At 40.6% G+C, this 24964-nt stretch overlaps 1 protein-coding gene across 1 annotated transcript in view; it reads left to right on the top strand.

Annotated features, from left to right (window-relative positions):
• Positions 1–24964, top strand: part of cusr (Copper-only SOD repeat protein) — a 92393-nt gene that overhangs the window by 35373 nt on the left and 32056 nt on the right. The window contains exons 4-5 of the mRNA XM_052027438.1: positions 20796–20879; positions 22905–23006. Coding sequence (XP_051883398.1) covers positions 20796–20879; positions 22905–23006 — 186 coding nt within the window. The remainder of the gene's footprint in view (positions 1–20795; positions 20880–22904; positions 23007–24964) is intronic.

Raw genomic sequence — 24964 nt, 5'->3', positions numbered from 1 at the left:
AGTTGTGTGAAAAAATTTGTTTAAGATAAATTAGAATGAAATTTAATTATGAAAATACACTTGTGATTTTGGTTGAGGTGGGCTGAAGCTTGCTTACAGTATACAGACATGGTTTGTGGTCAAGCCGAATAGAGTATGAGATGAATAATTCAAATAAGAACTAGACTGAGAGGGGAAGTGAAGAGTAAAATGAGCCGAGTAGAGAAAGAATATGAGAAGGGATGACAGTTAGACATGTTAGCACTCGGAGGGGGATGGAGCTAAGGAAGGACCAAGGAGGCAGTCTGTGCATAAAATCTGAGAGTATGGCTGGAATAGAAAACCTTGCACTGGTCTTCAGCCAAGAAAGGATGTTCTCAACATCTCAGTTAAAAGGAAGGTAAATGGGATGAAACTTGTTCGGGAGGAGGTACCAGGCATACCAGCTACGTTTCGAAGTAAGCAAGTCACCTGCTCCCAAAGGGATGCATCCTAGGCTGCTGAGGGAAGTGAGGGTGCAGATAATCAAATGGCTCACTGTAATCTTCCAATCCTTCCTAGACACAGGGAAGTGTCCAAGGACTTGAAGACGTAAATATAGGCTAATCACTGGTGGGCCATTGATAGAGAGAGGATAGAAGGAGAAACTTTCTCTTTTCTGCAGTGAGTGGGAATGATCAGGAACTTGCTGCATGGAAAGGGTATTGGATACAGTATCATTTGGAGATTTTGAAAGGTGAACAGGGAATTGGACAGATAGTTGAAAGAAAATAATCAGCAGAGCTGTGAGAGAAGAGTAGGGGAATATGCTGAACCAATGAGCCAGTATGGAATTGATGGGATGAATGGCTTCTTTGAGTATTGTAGATCTATGATTCTGGTGCAGATTCCCTATTCTCTCTCTTGCTATCTTAAAAGCAAAACACAAGGGAGACTGCAGATGCTGGAGATCTGGAGCAACGCACACAAAATGCTGGAGGAACTCAGCAGGTCAGGCAGCATCTATGGAGGGAAATAAACAGTTGACGTTTCGGGTCTCGACTCGATCTCTATTGCTCCAGATCCCAGCATCTGCAGAACCTCTTGTAACTGTAAGTATGTACTAGACATTATGTAACTGTCTAGGACCTACTAAGAGTTACACGGAAAAATACCTTGTTTCATGCAGATTTACGAGGATGATTCCAGGAATGAAAGGGCTTAAGTATGAGGAGCGTTTGTCGGCTCTTGGACTGTACTCTCTGGAGTACAGAAGAATGAGAGGGGACCTCATAGTGACATTTAAAATATTGATAGGAAAGGACAGAGTAAATGTGGCTAGGCTGTTTCCCTTGGTGGGTGAGTCCAGGACCAGAGGGCACAATCTTAGAATTAGAGGGTATAGTTTCAAAACAGAGATGAGGAAAAATTTCTTTAGCCAGAGGGTGGTGAATTTGTGGAACTCCTTGCCACGTACAGCAGTGGAAGCCAGATCAGTGTGGGCATTCAAGGAGGAGATAGATAGATATCTAAATAGTCAGGATATCAAGGGATATGGGGATAAGGCCGGTAATTGGGATTAGAATAGTTTTTTTTTTCTTCTCCTTCTTCTTCCCCCATTCCCCATTTCTCATTTCTATTTCCCTTTCCTTGGAGCAGACTCGATGGGCCGAATGGCCTGCTTCTGCTCCCTTGTCTTGTGATCTTGTGAGAATTGCCAGAATTCCTCAGGAAAATCAAGACCATTGTCTTCGTTTTCATACATATTAGAAAGAAAAACTTGCACTTATCTATAAACTTTTATGACTTCAGAACATTCCATGGGGCTGGGAAATATGTCGACTTTTCAGGCCAAGAAGCTTAAAAGCTGCCTAGTTCAAACCTGACGGAGAAAATTAGCAGAAAAATACAGCTATTGCCAGTTCTCTTTGGAAAACCTTCATTTTGGTGTTCAGACTGACCTTGTGATGAAAGGTAGCACAGATCATGATATGATTGAATTTTACATTTAGTTTGAGGGAGAGCAGAATGGTTCCAAGACCAGTATTTTAAACTCAAATAAAGGCAGAGGTAGCTAAAGTGAACAGGATTAGGTTAAGGGATCAGTCAGTAGATACTTAAGGGAATCTTTCAGAATGCACAGAATAGTTACCTTCTGATGGGACTGAATAATTCCAAGGATAACCACCACCCACGGTTAACCGAAAAAGTTAAAGTGGGTATCAAACTTAAAGGAAGGATTGTGCAAAGGTTGATGGCAGATGAGAGGATTAGATACAGTACAAAAAGCAGCAAATGACTAAAAGATTAATGAGGAAGGAGAAATTAGAATAAGAGAAAGCTAGCAGAAATAAAAACTCAAGAATTTCTACAGATATTTCAATAACAAAATTATTAATCCTCCAGACTCACTTTCTATAGGCCCAACACTTGTTGATCCTATAGAAAGTGAGTCTGGGGAACTAATAATGGAAAACAAGGTGATGACGGATGAGTTAAGCAGGTATTTAGCAATGGTCTTCACTATTGTGGCCTCAAGTAACATCCCAGAGATAACTGTAAATTGGGAATTGGAAGTGAGGCAGGAAGTCAGGAAAGTTACAATCACCAGGGAAGTGATACTGAACAATTTGTTGGAACTATGGGCTGACAAGTCTCCAGGTCTTGAAGGACTTCATCCCAGGGTCTTAAAGGGTGGCTAAGGTCCCCTAGATTGGGGAAAGGTTCCATTAGATTGTAAAATAGTATTTAAGACCGACGAGCAATTTTGTTTTTCACTTGGAGAGTCGTGAGTCTTTGGAGTTCTTTCTCAAATGGTGGTGAAAGCAGTGTCTTTGAATATTTTTAACACAGAGGCAGATAGCTTCTTGATAAGCATTTGGAGATGGGGCCAATTTCAGTGGGATGAGAACAGAGCAAACCCTGGGAAAATTCAAATCAAAACATGACAGGCAAGACTGCAATTGAACTAATGGGAGATCTTCAAAAGGAGGAGATGTTTCGGCTGGTACATTCCCATGACGGGGAGGGGTTGTGTACTTAAAGCCAGAGCTCGTTTGACAGAGAATAAAATAAATCAGGGAAAAGAAGTAATGTGACAGATGCAAGATTTTAATACAACTGAGAACCAGGTTGATTATAGAACATTCAGAGGGGAAATAAAAAAGGAAATGAAAGAAAACAAAGGGAGAGAAAGAGGAAAGATTGACAGCAAACAAAAAGGAATTGAAAAGTTTTCTGTCGGCAGGTGACAGAGAAAAAAGTTGTAGTGGGAAAGGTGAGACAGATCAGAGCTTAAAAAGGAAACATTATATTCTGCATTCTGTTTTACTTTTTATTATTTAAGTGTAATTATGTATGATGTGATCTGTCTGGATGGCATGCAACACAAAAGCTTTTCACTGTATCTCAGTACAATAATAAACCAATACCAAATCTGCTTCTGGAAGCAGAAGGCATGGCTGAGGTCCGAGGAATCTTTACTCAGGAAGACAATGCTGCTGGAGGTTCAGCAAAGGAAGATGCAATTGACATTGTGAATGCGGTAAAAATTGCTGGATGTGAATGTCTGGCTGCCATTATTAAGGATACATCCTAGGTTGCTGAGGGAAATAAAGGTGGAATTGAGAGACACCTTTGCCGTAACAGTCATTACTTCTGTAGTTCTGCTCTAGAACTGGAAAACTGCATCAAGATAAGATACGATAAGATTTCTTTATTAGTCACGTGACCATAAAAACACACAGTGAAATGCATCTTTTTTGTAGAGTGTTCTGGGGGCAGCCCGCAAGTGTCGCCACACTTCCGGCACCAACGTAGCATGCCTGCAACTTCCTAACCTGTAGATCTTTGGAATGTGGGAGGAAACCGGAGCACCCGGAGGAAACCCACGCAGACATGGGGAGAACGTACAACCTCCTTACGGACAGCGGCCAGAATTGAACCGGGGTCGCTGGCACTGTAATAGCATCACACTAACTACTACACAACAGTGCCTGCCCCCTACACTACAGTGCAGTGATTAAACCCAAAGCTACTGAGCAGTCAGTTTAACTTTTATAATGGGTAATGCTCCAGAAATAATAATCAAGGGCAAAATTAGTCATCTGGACAAATATAGACTGAGTAGACAAAGACAGCATGGATTTGTTAAAGGAAATGTGTCTAATTAACTTACTTGAGCTCTTAGAAGCAGCAACAAAGAAATGGTCAATGGGGGAAATGCAGTTGAGAGGGACTTTCCAAAGGCGTTTGATTAAAAATACAAATAATAGGCTTGTCATTGAGATTAAGACCATGGAATAAAAGGCTGTAGCAGCATAAATAGAAAATTACCTAAATAACAGGAACCAAAGAGGTTGTTCAGCAGACTGGAGGGGAGTTCCCTCGGTTTTGGTACTAGGGCTGTTCCTGTTCTTAATATACAACTTGGATTTGAGTGCGTGGAACAAAATTTCAAACGTGGAGGTGGCACAAAACTTGGATGTGTGGTGGATTGTGAAGATGACAGTGCTGGCCTTCAAAGGAGATGTGAACTAGTAGGCAGGTAGCTGTCAGCTGAAATGTAATGCCAGGAAATGCAAAGTGTTGTATTTTAGTAGAAAGAATGAGAAGGGAGAATATAAACAAAAGGCACAATTGTAAATGGGATACAAGAACAGTAAGTTCCTAGGGTTTGGGTGCATGACTTGCTGAAAGTCAGGCAGGCACGGTAGTGTAGCGGTTAGCGTAACACTATTACAGCGCCAGCAACCCGGGTTCAATTCCGGCCGCTGTCTGTAAGGAGTTTGTACGTTCTCCCCGTGTCTGCGTGGGTTTCCTCCAGTTTCCTCCCACGTTCCTAAGACGTACGGGTTAGGAAGTTGTGGGCATGCTATGTTGGTGCCGGAAGCGTGGTGACACTCGTGGGCTGCCCCCAGAACATTCTACGCAAAAGATGCATTTCACTGTGTGTTTCAATGTACATGTGACTAATAAAGATATCTTAAAGTGGCTGAGAAGGTTCAGAAAATTGTTTGAAAAAGCAGATGGAATCTGGGGCTTTAATGAACAGTAGAGTATAGGAGCAAGAAAGTAGTGATGAACCTTTGAGTCACTGGATCGACTTCAACTGGAATATCATGTCCAGTTTCAGGAAAGATCTAAAGGCTTTAGTAAGTGAAGAGATTTACCAGATTAATTCTGGGGATGAAGTGCTCTGGACAGACTGAAGGACTGGGGTTATTCTCATTGGAACTGAGCAGTTACAAGAAGAACTGGAGGAAGCTATATAAAATAATTAATGGTATAGACAGTGGACATGTAGAAATTGTTCCTTTTGGTGGAAGGATCAAGGACGAGGGAACATAGAATAAACATGACTGGCAAAATAACCAAAAGAGACAACGTGAGTGGTTAATATCTGCAATGCACTCCTAGAATGTAGTGGAGGCAGATTAAATTGTACAATTCAAAGGGGAGCCCATTGAGCATCTGAAAGAATTTGCAGGGCAGTGAAGAGAGGGTAGTGGATTGGAATGAGCTGGATTGATCTTGTGGACCTCTTTCCTTGCCAAAACCTTTTTGATTCTGAAATCGAATTTCGGATACCAAGGGGATCTGAGGATGCAGTAGACTTGAAACATAAGATTAGCTATGATCCTATAGAATGAAGAAGTGTTGCCTACTCTCGCTCCTGTACCTTATTCTTATCATATATTAATATAATAGTTGAGTAGTTTGTTAAAACATTTCAATAGATAAATAACTCTACTACTTTGCTGTTGGTTTGGAATCACATGTAAGCAATAACCTGAATTTGTACTTCATTAGCATTAATTACAAATTTGCCTGCCTCATTTTGATTCAAATTTTCCAAGGTTTGGTTAGTTCTCATCCCACTGAAATTGGCCGACCTCAAGATAATTTTGTTAATCCTGTAATGGGCTAAATTATTTTATAAACCTTAAGATGTTATGATCACTATTTTCTGGATGTTCCCCAACTAATACTGGATCCACTTGGTCTGGCTCATTTCCACATACAGCAATGCCAATTGTCCATTAATGTCACTCTTCAATATTCTCAATGACTGATATCCATAGTGCTACAAGTCAGAGAATTCCAAATGGCTACAACAATGCTTCTGGCCTCTCCATAGCGAGAAATTTATTTTGCAGTATCTACTCTGTCAATCCTTCTCAGAATATTGCATGTCTCAATATTGTATGTAGGGCAGCACAGTGGTACAGCTCATAGAGCTGGTGCATCACAACTCCAGAGGCCAGGTTCAGTCCTGACCTTTGGTGCTGTCAGTGTGGAGTATGCCCGTTCTCCCTCCAGGTGCTCTGATTTTCTCCCATATCCCAAAAAAGGTTCAGATTGGTAGGTTAATTGGCTACTGTAAATTACCTTTAGCCTTTGGGATTAGTTTCAATGGGTGGACTCAGTGTGGGCCAAAGGGCTTGTTTCCATGACTCGGAAGATGAGGTGCTTTTCTTGTGGTCCTCCAAGTGAAGGCTTTCTTACTTTTATACTCTAACCCACTTGCTATAAAGACCAACATATCTTTTGGAATTGAAATTGGTTTAATATTGTCACTTGTACTGAGGTACAGTGAAAAACTTGTCTTGTATACCGTTCATTCAGATCAATTCACTGCACAGTGCATTGAAGTAGTACAAGGTAAAATAATACAGGATGCAGAGTAAAGTCACAGCTACAGAGGAAGTGCAGTGCAGATAGACAATAAGGTGCAAAGTCATAACGAGGTAGATTGTGAGATCAAGAGTACGCCTTATCATACTAGGGAACCATTCAATAATCTTATAACAGCTGTCCATGAGCCTGGTGCTTTCGGGCTTTTGTATCTTCTGTCTGATAGGAGGGGGAGAATACCGTTCATTCAGATCAATTCACTGCACAGTGCATTGAAGTAGTACAAGGTAAAATAATACAGGATGCAGAGTAAAGTCACAGCTACAGAGGAAGTGCAGTGCAGATAGACAATAAGGTGCAAAGTCATAACGAGGTAGATTGTGAGATCAAGAGTACGCCTTATCATACTAGGGAACCATTCAATAATCTTATAACAGCTGTCCATGAGCCTGGTGCTTTCGGGCTTTTGTATCTTCTGTCTGATAGGAGGGGGAGAAGAGAGAATGTCCGGGGTGGGTGGGGTCTTTGATTCCTTATTACTTGTACCTGAACGTTTTGGTGTCCTCTGAGCTGGCACAATCTGCTCCCTCTGTGCGCAAATGTTAACTTATTTCTCACCATTGGAAAGCATGTTAGGCTTGGGTCACATTTTCCCACTTGGTACTGTACTTGCCTCCTACCTGCCCACTTGCTTCATATCCATAGCCCTTTAAACCCTGTGCTCTTCTCACAACCCATTTTCTCAATCAGCTTTGCATCATCAGCCATGCTATGTAGATTCATGTCATGAACAAAAGAAACCAGATGGATTACCTGAGATTAATCTGGATATTGGATTCCAACATGTCAAAGGCACGCCCATTGCAGTTCAACTTGTAAATTCTTCCCTCTAAAATGGCAGAACCACCCCACAGACTAATTAAGCGACAGCATACCATAGTCATATTCACAGAATCATACCTCTTGTTGATTCCATAGTACTCAGTTCTACAGAAGTGGTTCATGCCAGCATGCTGCCAGACCTTGAATACATTCTGGCATGCATTATAAATGGTAAATAAGTTTCTTGCCACTTGTGCCAAATAATGACTCTCTCTAACAAGAGGAGATCTATTCACATTCTCTTGATATTCACTGCTATTGGTATCCAAGTAAAAAACCAAACACATAACATTCTCATTTGACCAGAAACTTCACTGAACCTACATGTATATTGTGTAGCAAAAAGAGTTAAGGCTGACTAGTCTTTTGGGAAGCATTCATCCTCTGAATCCATCAGATCAAGCATGTCAGGAATGTGATGACCTGGATGAGTACAGGTCCAACAACATTCAGAAAGCTTGGAAGATCTAGTATAAAGCAGCTTGCTTTAATGGTAATCCATCTCCTCTTTAAACATTCATTTCTTCCACTACCAAATCTGTGGTCAAATTGAGCAGGACTTAAAATCTTCAATGTCTATATTGTTAGACTGGAACCCCAGCAGTTTTTCTTGGGAAGATGCCGTTATTATTTTAACCTACAGGTTGGTGAGCAAAACTGCAAAATATTTCTTCCTGGGAGAACTACTTGTCATTTCATAAAATTAGTCTGAATATGCCATCCAATTTTCCGAAAATGACCATCTGTGCACGTAGTCATGTATTATTTAGCTGCACACACTGAAATTTACTTTTTGTGGAACAAGCCAACCTCAAAATGAAATCAAAATCTGCTTTACAACTTTCTGTATTGAACTGGTTGTGAAGGGATGGAATAGAAAAGGAACATGATTATGTTGATATTCAGCCCCTTTGTTAGTGACATTATATTTTTATTTCGCCTCTGGAACCATTCATCATATAAGTCATTTTTTATTGGATGTGGACAAACCTTAAAAGCTTAAGGATATGCCAATACCGATAAGAAATTATTAAAGTATGGTATGCGATCAGAGAACTTGAACAAATTGTCCAGTTAGTGGTTGGTGCAAAAAAACTACAGATGCTGAAATCCACATCGCTTTCTCTAATTTCCAGTAACAACTCCCCTCTGTACCTTTTTTTCCCTTATCCCACTGGCCCCCATCATCCCATCTCTTTCCCTTCCCCCACCCTATCGATCTGCCCATCATCCACACATTCCTCGCACTGGGTTCCCCTCCCCACCACCCTCCCTTTATTCCATGGTCCTCTGTCCTCTCCAATCAGATTCCACCTTCTTCAGCCTTTTGTCACTTCCACCTATCACCTCCCAGCTTACATCATTCCCACTCTCCCCCCTCCCTCATCTGCCTATCACCCCCCTCACCTGGATCCACTTATCACTCGCCAGCTCTTGCTCCACCCCTTCCCCCACCTTTTTATATTGGCTATCTCCCCTCTCTTTCCAGTCCAGATGAAGGGTCTCGACCCAAAACATCGACTGTCCATTTCCCTCCATCAATGCTGCCTGACCCACTGAGTTCCTCCAGCGCTTTATGTGTTGCTCCAGATTTCCATCATCTGCAGTCTCTTGCGTCTCAACAAAAGTAAAGCTTACGTGCAACTGGAGTTTAAAATAAATGGAAAATGATTTTCTGCCATTCCATAAAGGAAGTGCTTACAAATAGAGCATCAGTCTTGGTGCTAGTTGACCTGCTGAGCACTGCCAGCATTTTCTGATTTTGTCCAATTAATGGTCATTGAAGCATAACCAAGCACCCTGATATGGTTTATGTTGTGAGGTGATGCTTATGGATGTCAACGTTCATGTCCGTGGATTTTCAACTTGCCTCTGATGTATTGGCTGCCTTGTTTTGCTCCTACTCCATTTCACTATTTCTACCAACCTCTGGACTTCTTAGAAGCCTTATAAGAGTAGAAAACTGCAAGATGCAAGAAAACACTTACACTAAATCAGAAAAGGAGGGGAGAGACCAGGAAACAATGGATAAAAGAGAATGTATTGGTAGACTGCCCTGAAACCTGCTTCATATCAAAACAGAAGATTAATTGGTTTATAGTTTCTGTATCAGACAATCAAAGAACAGTGAGGAATTTGCTCGTGAGTGCCATTAGTTTAATATGCATTTAGCAGTAAGACCAGTTTTGCTGAACTCCCCAGAGTCAGCTGAATGTAAAGCAAAGGGAAGATATTACATTTCAAATTTAATTAGTTGTGGTTTAAAAGTTTTTGATTAGCTGCTGTAGATGCATTAGTTAACTTCAATTTTAATAGTTTTTAAATGGCTCCATATGCATACCTTCCACCAAGTATGTGAAGCTCTTAACTGCAGAGAGTTGTGGACACAGCCCATTGCATCACAGAAACCAGCCTCCCCTCCTTGGACTCTGTCTTTACCTCTCGCTGCCTTGGTGAAGCAGCCAGCATAATCAAAGACCCCACCCACCTGGGTCATTCTCTCTTCTCTCCTCTTCCATCAGGTAGAAGATACAGGAGCCTGAGGGCACGTACCACCTGACTTAAGGACAGCTTCTATCCCACTGTGATAAGACTATTGAACAGTTCCCTTATACGATGAGATGGACTCACAATCTACCTTGTTGTGACCTTGCACCTTATTGCACTGCACTTTCTCTGTAGCTGTGACACTTTACTCTGTACTGTTATTGTTTTTACCTGTACTACATCAATGCACTCTGTACTAACTCAATGTAACTGCACTGTGTAATGAATTGATCTGTATGATCGGTATGCAAGACAGGTCTTTCACTGTACCTCGGTACAAGTGACAATAATGAACCAATACCAATACCAAACAGATGGTAAAGGCAAGGACAGTACTTTGCCAGTAGTCAATGCTCTCAGTGACATTCTCAGTCACTGGCCTTCCTCAGTGTGCCAGTGAAGATCCTCCTGCTGTCCAGGCAGTGCTGTGTTGGACCAGCAAGGCAGGTCTGGCCTAGAAGGTTTGAATAGATCAGCAAAAGAAATGTAAAAGAATTGGAAACCTGAAAACCTGCTATGTAAAAAAAAAATCACAAAGTGGATCCATTGGCTTTCCCATAAAGATGAAGGAAACATTGGCCGTGTGATAGCAGAACAAAGTTGAGTTAAACTGAAATAGTAAGAGTGCTGATCTGTGTAATGGAGTTGCTTTGTAGTGGGATTGGCTTACTATGTGTCTTGTAGCTGTGAAAGGCCAATCCTCTGAACGGGGAACAGTACTTTTCTAATTTGTTCTGGTTTTCACAAGGTGAGATTTTTGGTTTTTGTTCCTGGAGTTACGATTTGAGATGATGCTTATCAGTTTCCAGCACTGATAGCCCTTTGTGTTCCTACTCTTCACTCTCCAGCAGCTGTCTTCAACCTTCTCCCTCCTCTTCCCCCACCTCACTCTATCTGTGTCACATTTGTTTTTTCTTTGTCTGCCTTCATCTCTCATTTACCTGCCACTGACTCCCAACTACAACCCCCTGCACTCCCCTCCCCTCCCCTCCCCTCCCCTCCCCTCCCCGGCACACCTGCCCATCACCTTTCACCTTTCATCAGTCCACCAATCACCTCAGGATCTTGTCTCACCACTCCTTTTCTCTTTATACTGGCTACCTCAACTCTCAGTCCTGATGCAGGGTTTTGACCCAAAACGTCGACAATTCATTTCCCCCAACAGATGCTGCTCGACCTGCTGAGTTCCTCCAGCAGATTGTTTGTTGCTCCAGATTCCAGCATCTGCCGTCTCTTGTGTCTCCACCCTCCTTGTAGCTAGTACCCTCTGATCCAGGCGACATCCTGGTGAACCTCTTCTGCACCCTCTCCAAAGCCTCCATATCATTCCTGCAATGCGGTGACCAGAACTGCAGATAATACTCCACATGTGATCTGACCTAAGTTTTATTGAGCTGTATCATGACTTCCTGACTTTTATATTCAACTCCCCAACCAATGAAGGCAAGAATGAAGTATGCTGCCTTTATCACCCTAATCGGCTTGTGTTGCCAATTTCAGGGAGCTATGGACTTGCACCCCAAGATCCCCCTGTACATTAATGCTCCTAAGGATCCTGCCATTTACTGCATACCTTTCTCTTACATTTGACCTCCCAAAGTGCAACACCTCACACTTGTCCAGATTAAACTCCTTCTGCCATTTCTCTGCCCATATTTCCAACTGTTCTGTATCCTGCTGAATCCTTTGACAACCTTCCTCTGTTTCTCTTCTTAAACTAAGGAACAACATTGTATATTTTCCAGTCATCTAGGAAAACCCTAACCCTTTGTATCATCCTTGGCTGTGGCTAAAGAGGTTACAAAGATCTCTGTCAAGCCCCAGCAATCTTCTCTCTTGCCTGTATAAATAACCTGGGATTTATCCCATCTGGCTCCGGGGACTTATCCACCTTAACGTTCTTCAGGAGCCCCAGTACCTCCTCCTTCTTGATATCAACAAGTCCTAGAATATCAACACACCCCTCTCTGATCCTGCTATCCTCCTTGGTGAATACCAATGTAAAGTACTTCTTTAGTACCTCGCCCACTTCCTCTGGCTCCAGGCATAAATTCCCTCCTTTGTCCCTGAGTGGTCCTACTCCTCCCTAGTTATCCTCTTGTTTTTAATGTTTGTACAAAATGCCTTGGGATTCTTTTTCATCCTCCCCACCAGGGACATTTCATTGCCCTTTTTAGCCTTCCTGATTCTTTGTTTGAGTTCTCTCCTGCTTTCCTCATAGACCCTGTCTGATTTCAGCTTCCTAAACCCTACATATGCTTACTTTTTCTTTGTGACTAAATTTACCATCTCTCTCGTTATCCAGGGTTCCCAAACCTTGCCATCCTTGTCTTCCTTCCTCATAGGAACATGTTGGTCCTGAATTCTGACTAGCTGGCCTTCAAATGACTCCTACATATCAGATGTGGAGTCACCCAATTATAGCAGCTCCCAATCTACTCTCCCCAGCTCCTGCCTAATACTCTTGTAATTAGCCTCCCCCCCTCCAATTTACAACCACACCCCAAGGTCCAGTTTTATCCTTATCCATAACTCAGTCCAGTCTTATCCTAATCATCAACTCTGTTTCTCCTTCCTGCAAATGCTGCTTAAGCAGTATTTTCTGTTTTAAAGTCAGATTTCTGACATCTGCAGTACTATTTTGCTTTCATTTTATTTGTACTTCATTGATAGACTTTAAACCAGCCTTGCTTCCCTTTTTTACAGTTTTAAGAGGCAACAACATTGATTGCATTTTCAATAAGTAAACACTAATTAGGATTACAAATAATTTATTCTGTTCATTGTTGCTATTTTTCATTATTCCCTTTCATCCCAGAGCAGGCGAGGGTAATATAATTGATTCATTATACTGCTTATTCATTAAACCTGCTTGAGTGTTTCTGCATTTTAAACACAGTAATCGATCTCTTTTGCTAAATAATGCTCTGTTTGTAATTTCAAAGAAAATTATCTTGCTAATCATTAAAAAACACTACAGTAAAATTCAGTTTTATTCTCAGTCACAATATACCCTCCAGTATAGCTAAAAGACATAACTACTGGTTTACGTACATTTATCTTAATTAAATTATTATGAATGTTGTGTGAGCTCAAATCCTCCCTTTTGCTCTTGTAAATCATATTCAAATTATTAAAATTAGGTTAATGTTTCTGTTAAAAGGTGTACAGAGGTTTCTTTTAAATTGTGATGAAGTTGGAAAACACATTGTGTTTAAGTGACTACCTTCATTGTAACTGAAGATTAGAAATTTATAGGGTGAAAAGTCACTGCGGGTTCCCTAATCTTTCAAGTGAAAAAAATTGATTCCTTTTTGTCAAAAGTTCATGTTCTGCAGTGATGTTTGACCTGGACAATGTTTATATGTTGACATGTAAGCCTTGGTTTTGCATCAGAAGGTTGTGGGTTTAGGTTTGTCTTGTCCTCAGAAACTTCAGCGCAGAACTGAGAGAGTGCTGCATTATTAGATGTCCTATCTTTCAGTACATCAAGGTTTTGTTTTCCTTTCCTGGCTAATTGGTAAAATATTTTTGAACACAGGCTGTGTTCTAATTTCAACCTCGAAGACCTTTCTATTACAGTAACTCAGAGAGAGTTTTCTCTGATGACCTGCTTTTGACTCCTATATCCAAGGAAAAAGAGTGAAGGAAAATGATAATGAGAGAGATTGTCCCTTGACAAACTTACCCCCATGTAGATCTTCCACATTGGTTCACTAAAATGGCAACCTGGACGTGAATGCATTATTGTCTGGTTTTTGTGGAAACCCATATTACCTGTCCAACTAAGCCTCTTCTGGGCTCACTGAAAGGAAGACTGTTCTATAATGAAATACCCAGGACCAGTCTTTAATAACCTTGGGCTGAATCTTGTTCAGTAAGGTTCATCAGTAATTCTGAATGGACCCGTGAGCATTCTGCCATTAAAGCTTAGGTGAGCCTGGGGTTATGTGCAAGCTTTATGAGTCTGGGCCTCATTGACCCATCTGGGGAGCATTTAAGTCCATTTGCAGGTTCCAGTCTTGCTGGGATTCCACCGTATAATGCTAGGGAATAATTCCTCCTAGTTCCAGACTAGGTCAGACTTGGTGTAGGATCTAAAAACCCCATTGATTTCAGTAGGGCTTCTTGTCCTGCAGTTTAGTAGGCAAAGGGGAAATAAAGTTTCTTTTAAAATTATGTTTTAATTATTTCTAAGGATTTTACCAAAACAAAAAAAATTTATTAAAATTGAATTAATATTCAAAAACAGTTGTTAAATGTCTCTGAATTTCAGAGATACTTAAAATCTGTTAAATTCCTTGATGTCTGTGACATAAGGCAAAGTCTGGGGAATGTTGATGTGGGACCTCTGTCTGACACTGTCTGCAATTCATTCACTGCATGGGCTTCAGTACCTCACTTGAGGGCACGGAGTACTGGAGAGATGGGCGATCTGTTGTTAGTGTGAGCATGCAGGGACTGTGAGTGATGAGCTTGTCCGGCACAATCTGACCCTATATTTTCTCAGGACTAACGCAATGTAAATGAGAACAATCTGTGATGCCTTTAATATTTGGCTAGTCTGGCGCTCCTCTCAGGAATCAACAAAAGTGACATTTTAAGTGGCACTAGAATTTCTGGGAGCTGACGTTTGGAAGGTGAATCTAAATTTATACCATAATCAAAACATAACTTACACCCAAATCTCAAATAATTCTAAGGACCAAAGGCATGATTGAAACGCTCTGGAGAGGCTTTTAGAAGTGAAGTTAGACTTTAAGAACGAGACAAATGTGATAGAATAGAATAACACCAGAAAATATTTGAATTATGGATAAGAGAAGGTTTCCCATCAATAATCCAATGTTAAAGGTTCTGATAATCATTTATAGTGTTTAAATTTTTCCTTGTGATTTGTAATGACCTTTCCAACCCTTAATTAAATTACAACCATATATGCACTATTGACTTTGAGAACGGCATGTCAGGAGTAGCAGGAGATGACAAAGGTAATAAGTATAAATACAAATATTTCATGTATACTGTACCAACTTCCTGCTATAAGGGCCAGTGTTTTGGGGAATCTCATGTTACTTCCAGGTATGCAGTCTTTTGGGTGTGACCGCCATTGAACATGACCTTACTTCACACAGTTTTGGGGTGTTTAATTACTGATTTCCTTTGGCATCCCAATTTGTTTACCTCAACCCCAACTCACTATCAAAATATCAGAGTACTTATCCAGCTATTCAAATATCAGCCCCAACATACCACTTGGCTTACTGTTGGACTACCTGTGGTATTCCTTCCACCACCATCTAGATATGAGTGCCAGTGTCCCTATTACTTTTCCCTCTGTTTCCTTCAAAATCTGAATTTTACCCCAGCTATTTGATCCATGGAGAATACACAGACCCTAAAGTATTGTCCATAACATCATTGAAGGCATATAGGTGTAAGTCAGACAAATGACAATCTTGTTGGTGTCTTTATATTTCATTAACAGTTCTATGAATTAGGGGTCATGTAAGGTAAGAAGAGCCTTGACAACTGATTCTGTAAATGCAGAATAAAAATGCCATTATCATTGCTAATGTCGACGACTCAAGTAAACTTCTAACCAACTTGCCAGGCAATATTTCTGCCTTATTAAAACACTATTTTACTTTCTTTACTATGAGAGATTTTCCTTTGAGTATGGGGACTTAATTATTGTCAGGAGTTTCAATACAGCTGGGGTATTTTCACTTAGTCTCCAGAATAATTCACTCTGCTGTCTTGAACTTTTGATGACAGGTTCAGTCCTTCCCAGAGTTATCCTTAACAAATTGCTGCAAGCTTTTCCTGTTTTTATTCTGTATTTTTCCTGTAGTTTTCCTGCAAGGATTTCCACTTAGTTAACGATTTATGCCTTGGTAATATTCCATATTTTTGCTGAGTTGACCTACAGGAGTCCTTTTCTTTATTGATTGAAGATGCCACATGAGGACACAGGTTTAAGGTGCTGGGGAGTAGTTACAGAGGAGATGTCAAGGGTAAGTTTTTTACTCAGAGAGTTGTGAGTGCGTGGAATTGGCTGCCAGCAACGGTGGTGGAGGCGGATACGATAGGGTCTTTTAAGAGACTTTTGGATAGGTACATGGAGCTTAGAAAAATAGAGGGTTATGGGTAAGCCTAGTAATTTCTAAGGTAGGGACATGTTCGGCACAACTTTGTGGGCCGAAGGGCCTGTATGTGCTATAGGTTTTCTATGTTTCTATCTATGTTTCTATGAAATATAGTCCTTTGATACATTTGAATCTTTCTGTACTCAGAATAGTAACCCTTGCTCTTCCAGCCAATCATTTAGCTTTTCTTAAAAAGTAGACCAGTACACTCCTCCCAGAGATCCATTCCAGTTTTTGATCACTCTCTGTGCAAATAAATACTGCCTCCTGTGCTACTTAAACTTGGCACATGGAACCATAATTAGTGACATTTTGCCTTGGTGGCTTGGCATAGCTACAGGTGGATTGAAACATTCCAGCCCAGTCTGGCTGCCCAGAACTACCATCTGCAGTCTGCCCACAACACACTCACCTGGGCCAGGTACAGTGGGTTCTCCGCACCACATGGGCTAGTGGTGTTGACTAGACCTCTTGTGTTGCTTTGCATATGCATCACCTCTCCACTTCAGTCTTGACAGCTTTTGACAGCTGTGAACAGGGCTTTCCCTAAAGTCGGTGCAATTTTCAAAATAGAGATATTTAAAAAAAATATTTGCACTTCTTTACTTAAAAAAAAATTAAAGATTATTAATTTTTAAAGCATTTTTTTAACAAAGGAACATCCCTCCCTGGTTGCCTCCTAATGTGAAGCTCTACAACCCCAGTGTGATCAGATCGGATCAGCAGCAGGATTCGAGAGGTGACATTCCCAATAATACTGGGGAATCCCAGCAGGTAGTATTGGTTGTGCTGGGATTTGTATCTGACTGCCAGACGGTCAATCTGATGATCTCTGTTAAATTCGCAAACTCTTTTATGAATCTCTTGGAAGCCAGTGGTCATAATTTTCTGCAAAGTGGTCTTTCAGGCGTTGAAGGACAATGATCAATGCACCCAGTGAGATGCATTGATTGTGTGGAGATCTTTTTCTCAGTGATGAGGGAAAGCAATTGTTTCTGATGCTATTATTCACTGATGTAGAATTTCAGGCCTAGTGCATATTATTAAGTAAGTGCACGTATGATGTTGTCTCTGTTTCATCAACTGTAGGATCACCTCACACAACATCATTACATTGTGTGAGGTTATATTAAAGCAAAAAAATGTGTGCTTTAAGAATACTGAATAACTGTGATATCAGAGAAATCTAATCTGGAAGGTTATTGAAAGAAGCAATTTAATTTAATGTTGGTAAGTAACAAAATCAATTTTGTTTGTTGGCATTAGATTGTAGGTATCATTGTAGTATATATTGGATATTGATGTAAAGAATGGCTTTGGACTCCTATCAATACCTCTCTCATCTATCAGTGGTCCTTGATATCATCAGAATTTCAGGTTTGGACTCAGTATATTGGTAAACAAATGAAAGAGAGCCAGAAATCATCTTGCACAGTCTGAAGTTGTCTGTAGGACTGAAGTCCTTTCCTGGTACCTATACTACAGTTATGTTCTAAAGCTGTATTTTTCTGACTTATTTGCTAGAAAATGATAAAACGCCACTGAGGTAACGTCTACCAGGAAGGCATTTCCTTTACAGTTCCATTTGACAAACCCACATTGTCTGCTGTACGAACAGCAGTATCACTACCATTGTTGATAGGTCATTTCTAGGTTGGGGAGATTGAGTTTCTTGCTTGCAAGATGTAAATTCCTCAATGTTAAACACCTAATCTTTTGGTGATTAAGTAACCTCTTTTAATGCAATGTGAAAAGCTGAACAAGAAGTCAGTGCAAGGGACAAATTTAACTTATAAATCTTTTGAAACCTAATAATGTACTGCAATACCCATTGGGGCTTAAACCATATGGGTCCAGCATATATTTAGATAAGCACATTTCCTATTGTACCACTGAGTAGCAAAAGAATTTGTAGGTATTACATTTCAGGGGATTGTTGGCTTACTTAAGGGGCTTAATGAACTCCAGGTGGTCTGTGATTTCAGGTGTCTGTGGATATTGTCTTTGTGTCTGCATAGTTGAGTGAATGCTTCATTGAATGTTGAGTGTTAAATCACCTTGCTTTGGCCACAATAGAATGGGAAAATTATAAATCCATGGATAAATATAGGTTAAATGATCCTACATTGTGGATGAGGATTATTTGACTGATCTATCAATTGGGTGTACTTGTTACAAACTGCCATCTGAGTGCAGACAGGATGTCACCTCTGCCAATGCAACATTCCCTCATTCTTGCACTGAAGAGTTGGCATGGAGTCTTTGTACTTCGGAATGGGCCTTGAACCCACTCTAGGACATGGAACCAAGAATACGAACCTTTTAGTTACGAGGAGAGATGAGACCAGGATTCAGCACTTGCAAATCGAAAGTAGTGGGATTCAACATGGAACTGGTTGCAGTCATGCTCCTCTTTAGATATTCATATTTTTATTCACAAACAAAAACAGTGCCCCAGGAAATTTGTGGTGACGAGGAACAGTGGTGGAACTTGAGTCCTCAATAGATTTTAAAAGGATAAATTTTGAAAGAAACTTGAAGTTGTAATGAAAGAACCTTAAGAAGCATTAAATGGTTAACCCTTTAAACAAGAGGCACAGGTACAGTGGGTTGAATAGGCTGCTCCTGGTTTGTACAATTCACTCTCACCCATGTTGTTTTGAATACAAATAACAACGTGGTTAAAAATATGCAGCCTCTTATAGATGTGATCAGCCTGCCTGAATTTGAAATTCATATGCACATATCAGAAATAAGAGAAGAAATTAAAGTGATCATCTTTTAATTGTGCCTTATATCTTATCCTGAAGTGTTTCACATTCATTAGTTATTATGATGCATTAAAATTTCTCAGTTTAATGTCTCACAAGAAGGCCATTGTCTCTGACCAGGCCATACATCAGTAACTGAACCGTAGTGGCTGTATTTGCATCCTATATTGGTTATCCTCAATGCCAAATCTCTGGCTAATTTTCGTCATTGTCTAGAATCTGAAAAGCAATCCTAGCAACTTGTTGCCTTTTAAAATTTGACTGAATTTTAGCACAGGCCATGGAAGAGGCATCAAGTCCTAACCTAACTAGAATACACTAAATTTACATGAAATTTCACACCAAGACCCTGGTCTGCCCTCCCTCTCCCCTGAAACTGTCATCTTTCCCGTGTCACCCACAGAATGGGCACCCCACACCATTTTGAGTGCACAGTATGAATCTATCCAGGTGTGAAACTTGTGTTCCAAAAGTGTGCAGGAAGTCTGCTGACCCTTCTGGCAATGCATGAATATTTGGAATGTTGCAGCTGTTAGTTGAAAGTACATTCTCCCCCTGTTTGAAACAAAAATGTGTTGGATGAGGCTAGGAAAAGTTTGACACTTCATTATGGTGTAGTTCAGACTCTGGTTAAAGCACTATGTAATGTGGGTTTATTTTGTGTCTGCACCTGGTAGAAAGCAAGTTTCATGTGTCTTATCACAATGTGTCATGCTGAACCAACTTGGTGAAGAGGAACACGACAGAAGATTTCTTCCCCAGTGTTCAGCATATCATAAGTTCAAGTTCACGTTCAAGTTATACTTTATTGTCATTCACCCATATGCTATAAAAACACATGGAGGAACAAAATGTCGCTTCCCCCAGACTAACACAACAGAGGACATACATAGAACAGAGGACATACAATAAACGCAGACAAAAAATTGTGCAAGTGCAAATAGTGCAAAAAAAGGTATACAGTATACAGAATACAAAATTAGTGCAGGGTTAGTGCAAAATGGAGTTGGACGAAGAAAATACAGAATTCAGTGTGTTGCACTAAGGGCCTGTGCTGTGAGTATTGTTATTTTATGGCAGTGTTTTTTGGTGAGATTTTATTTAATGAGTTAGGTTCAATATGAGCTGGACATCTGTCCCTCATGCCGAGGGACTGCTGTCAGCTCATGGCCCAGGGTGAGTCATCACCCACCCTGCTCACTTTAGATTTGTCCCTGGAGTGTTGTGGGTTCTTGTATCATTCAGCAAAATATGTCAAGATGGGGTAGTGGTTGTTGTTGCATGACAGAGAATATGCAGAAAGGGATGAACTGTGTGAAGATTGCACAGTGGCGCAGCTGGTAGAGCCGCTGCCTCACAGCACCGGAGACCCGGGTTCAATCCTGACCTTGGGTGCTGTCTGTGCAGAGTTTGCACATTTTCCCTGTGACCGCGTGGGTTTTCCCCCCCCGGGGCGCTCTGGTTTCCTCCCACATCCCAAAGACATGCAAGTCGGTGGGTTAATTTTCCACTGTCAATTACCCCTGGTGTGTTGGTGAATGATAGAATCTGGAGGGAGTTTTTGAGAATATGAGGAGAATAATAAAAAAAAGTCATTAATGTAGGATTAGTGTAAATAGGTGTTCGATGGTTGGTACAGACTCAGTGGGCTGACGGGCCTGTTTCCATGCTTTATCTTTCTAATGTGTTGCAGTCAGAAGGTCACTTACTAAGACTCCTTCCAGTGAACAGTGAACAATGACATGATTTCCCTCCTCCTTCCAAACTCCGGAATGATTGTACAGGAAAAACAGGGACATTTTCATTTTCCTGTGGAATTGTTGACGTCTAACATTCTCCTTTTAATTTACAGTCGCAACAGGTCTTCCCAGATGGGAGTTCAAGCGACACAACAATGGAAGTAGCCCTTGAACAATCCGATCCAAACGCAGGTGGTGTAAGTGATAACATTATTCAATGCTTTGCTTTTCAGCTTGAGTTAGCTGAATTTGAAATCAGTTTCAAGATGGCTGCTGCAATTAAACATTCATTGAAAACACTAATAGGTTTGCTAGATGCATTTTACAAAATTGATTCTGGATATAGGAATAAAAGATTTGCTCACGATTTAATCCACCTATAAAATTCCAAAGCACCAGAACCTATTCCCTTGCACTTCATGAGTTGTACATGAACTTTATTGAATGGGCAGGCACGATAGTGTAGCGGTTAACGTAACGCTATTACAGCAACAGTGACCCGGGTTCAATTCCCACTGGTGACTGTAAGGAGTTTGTACGTTCTCCCCTTGTCTGTGTGGGTTACCTCCGGGTGCTTTGGTTTTCTCCCGCATTCCAAAGACGTACGGGTTAGGAAGTTGTGGGCATGCTACGTTGGTGCTGGAAGCGTGGCGATACTTGCGGGCTGCCCCCAGAACACTCTACGCAAAAGATGCATTTCACTGTGTGTTTCGATGTACGTGTGACTAATAAAGAAATCTTACCTTATATCTTATAAATTATTTTCATTAAAAAGTCTAACATGTCCTGAATTCTCTATCCAAGAGGGTTGTGGAGGCTAGGTCACTGGGGGGTGTAAAGTGGAAGTTGATAATGTTTTGAAATGTCAGGGAATTGCAAAACAAAGTTTTTCACCATACCTCGGTACATGTGACAATAATAAACCAATTATTCAGGGCTATGGGGAACTAGCTGTGATAATATTGAACACAGAGACAGGCTTGAAGATCCAAGAGGTATATTCACATTCCTCTTTTTTTAATTATGTTCTTATTTCCATTGGATCTGGCCTGCCCTCTGCCCAAATTCATCACCTTTGGTACTTCCCTGCTGCACGTAACAACATAAATGGATAGAGGGGTCAGCACTTCTCCTGTGAAGTGCGGTCATGTGCAGTTGGTGACCAGGCCTCAGCTGATAAATACCAGGGCCCTGCTCCTGGTGTGTCCTGATGGCCTTTTGGCAGCTCATTGCTGATGAAGGGATTTGGGCTATTTTTAAAAACAAAAATGACTCTGACCTTGAAGACTATTTGATTTTGATTTTAAATATTATTTAAAAAATATATACTTTAGTAAAAATGCATAGAAAACACTGGAAATTAATGATTAAATCACGAAAAATAAACCAGTTAAGGTCGATGTATCCAATCAAATGAATAGGATGGCACAACCTATCCCAAGATCGGTGTAAAGCTGAGGGGTCACATGTGAAGTGTATTTGTTTGTGTTGGAAACATGGATTTCTTGGTGAAAATTAATTAAGAAATGTTATGTGCAATGCATAAAGTACAGCCACCTCTGTAAATCAGTGCTCTGGTGCTAGACCCATTAGTGGATTGAGTAACAAAGTGGGAGTTCAACTGCAATGGCACCTGATCTGTGGCTTGTCTCTGTCCTGAGCATTTCAATGTGCAGGTGTGGAAGTCAGAGATGAGCTGACCAGTGAGGAGATCATAGCAGATATTTCTCTTCAGAGTCACTGGTCAGAATGTTGTAGGCAGGATAGTGTTTACTGTTCATCCCTGGTTAACGTGAAGGTGATGGTACGTCTCCTCTTTGAATCATTTGCTTCATCCTTGGCAGTGGTTTGATACCACTGGGAGGTTAGCTGGGCCACTTTAAGGGCTGTGTAAGAATAAATCAAATTGATGTGGAATTGGATTGGATTTTTCCAATAATCTAAAAGAATCATACTCATTTTAGCTGACAGCAGCTTTTTATTTCCAGATCTTGAAAATTGGATTAAAATTTCAAACTTCCTTCGTTGACAAATGCAGTAACATTACCTCCGTTCAATCTTGTAATGCATCTTACAGTATCTCCTGCTGTAAATAATTCTTCACTTGCAACTTATTTCTTTGTGAAGTAGAGATGAGCAAGCAAGTAGGTGCAGAGTATTTATGATGTAATTGTAAAGTTGTTGTTTTCCGCATTATGCAATAGGATTTGTTCACTCCACAGATTGACCATCTCATGTGGCACGTTCATACCTATCCGCTACAGTCTGCCGGGAATTGCAGTGGTGTAGGAGGACACTATAATCCTTACTACGTAGACATAAAGGCAAGTGCTGTCTGCTTTTAATTTTTTGGTACAGACTGCAGTAAGAAAACCAGTCATCACTGAAAATTATACTGCTGTTAAAAGTTTGTGGTTGGGCATTTATATTTTATAACATCAAAATCAAGTATTAATTATCAAATATGTTCCTTTGTGTCAAAAGTTAATTTTTTTTTACTGAATCGTTGTCCATTTATAATAAACTTTATCTAATATATTTAACATAAAGAAAATAGGATAAACTGCTGTCCCTGACTGACAAAGAATTAGCCCCCACTTAAATAAAAAGAGTTTAACAATAAAAACAAATTGAAGACTGTTGCCTTTACATAGTAGACAACTGGTGGCACTGAAACTTTAAACTATTCTATGACTGCCATTAATAATGAGTCACGGTGTTGTTTCCCCACCACCAAGCTGAAGTAAATCGTAGCCAGAAAGCTCTTCATTTGATACCAGGCTGAGGATTGATGGACCTCCCACATCTAAATAATCAAGTATTCTCAAGTAATCACTTTAACTGGGAGTCGATTTCTTGGCTGCTCCACTTCTAAGCCTTTGAGAGATGCCTGTGTTTTAGCATTGGTTTAGAGATCTGCCTTCTGAGCAAGCCTGCATATGTTATCTTTCAAGTGTGCAGAGTAAACCTGTGCCATTGGCCTTTTTAGCAACCATTTCTATCTGAGGCCTGTCTGCTGTCTTTATTTTTCCATCCACATTTCTACAGCAAACACTATTTTTGATTTGCCGAGTTTCAAGTTCAGTTTATTGTTGTCATAGGCATACATCCACAGCGTATAAATGCCATGAAAATTAGCTTTGTGCAGCAGCACAGTACGTTACAAGACGAGGACAAACATAAGTTAACATAAACTTAACATAAATTATACATCACTTACACGTGTGCAAAATAAATAACACGAGTACAAGATCGAGAGAGCAAAAAAAAAGTCCGAGGTCGTGTTAGGGTTTTTCAGGTCAGTTCAAGAACCTGATGGCAGTGGGGAAGAAGTTGTTGTTGAACCTTGAGGTGTGGGTGTTCAGGTTCCTGCACCTCCTGCTTTTTGACACAAAGGAACGTACTTAATAATTAATACTTGATTTTGATGTTATAAAATATAAATGCCCAACCACTAACATTTAACAGCATCGAGAAGAGGGCATGGCCCGTGTGTTGGGGGTCCCTGAGGATGGAGGTTGCCTTTCTAGGACATCGCTTCTGGTAGATGTCCTCGATGGTGGGGAGAGCTGTACCTGTAATGGAATTGGCTGAGTCCACCACTCTCTGTAGCCTCTTGCAGTCCTGTGCATTGCAGTTTTCATACCAGGCTGTGCTGCAACCAGTCAGAATGTTTTCCACTGTACTTCTGTCTTTTTTTTTTCTGAGGATTTTTTTACCACTGTAAAAGTGAATGAATCAGGATTTGAGGATTTCTAAAGGTATGTCCTATGCAATTCTGTTTTCTCAATATTTGCAGCCTTCTGCTCTCCTGTTCTGTTCTGCGAGCAGTTTATCATTCTTAATGAGTATTTTTCAGTCTTTGAATGTCTGGTCATTCAAAGACTTTTTACTTTGTCTCTTCACATTTATACTGTGCTTAAAAGTATTGGTTTGATTTTGCTGATTAAAAACAGCTTGGACTTCCAGGCTAAAGTTTTGGATTTCCGCTGATAGTGTGGATTGCTTGTCTTTCTGCTCCGATTTCTTTTGACTTTGTTTCTGCATTTTAACCAAATTATTTATTTGGTCCCAATCGTTACCTGTTTAATTATTCTTTATGTCAGCCTTTTAATAGGGCGGCATGGTAGTGTAGCGGTTAGCGTGATGTTATTACAGCGCCAGTGATCGGGGTTCAATTCCCACTGCTGTCTATAAGGAGTTTGTACGTTCTCCCTGTGTCTGTGTGGGTTTCCTCTGGGTGCTCCAGTTTCCTCCCACATTCCAAAGGCGTACGGGTTAG

The sequence above is a fragment of the Pristis pectinata genome, chromosome 12 (assembly GCF_009764475.1).
Source record: "Pristis pectinata isolate sPriPec2 chromosome 12, sPriPec2.1.pri, whole genome shotgun sequence".
Classification (NCBI taxonomy): domain Eukaryota; kingdom Metazoa; phylum Chordata; class Chondrichthyes; order Rhinopristiformes; family Pristidae; genus Pristis; species Pristis pectinata.
Note: the sequence above shows the minus strand (reverse complement) of the source record. Positions and strands in the feature narration are given on the sequence as shown.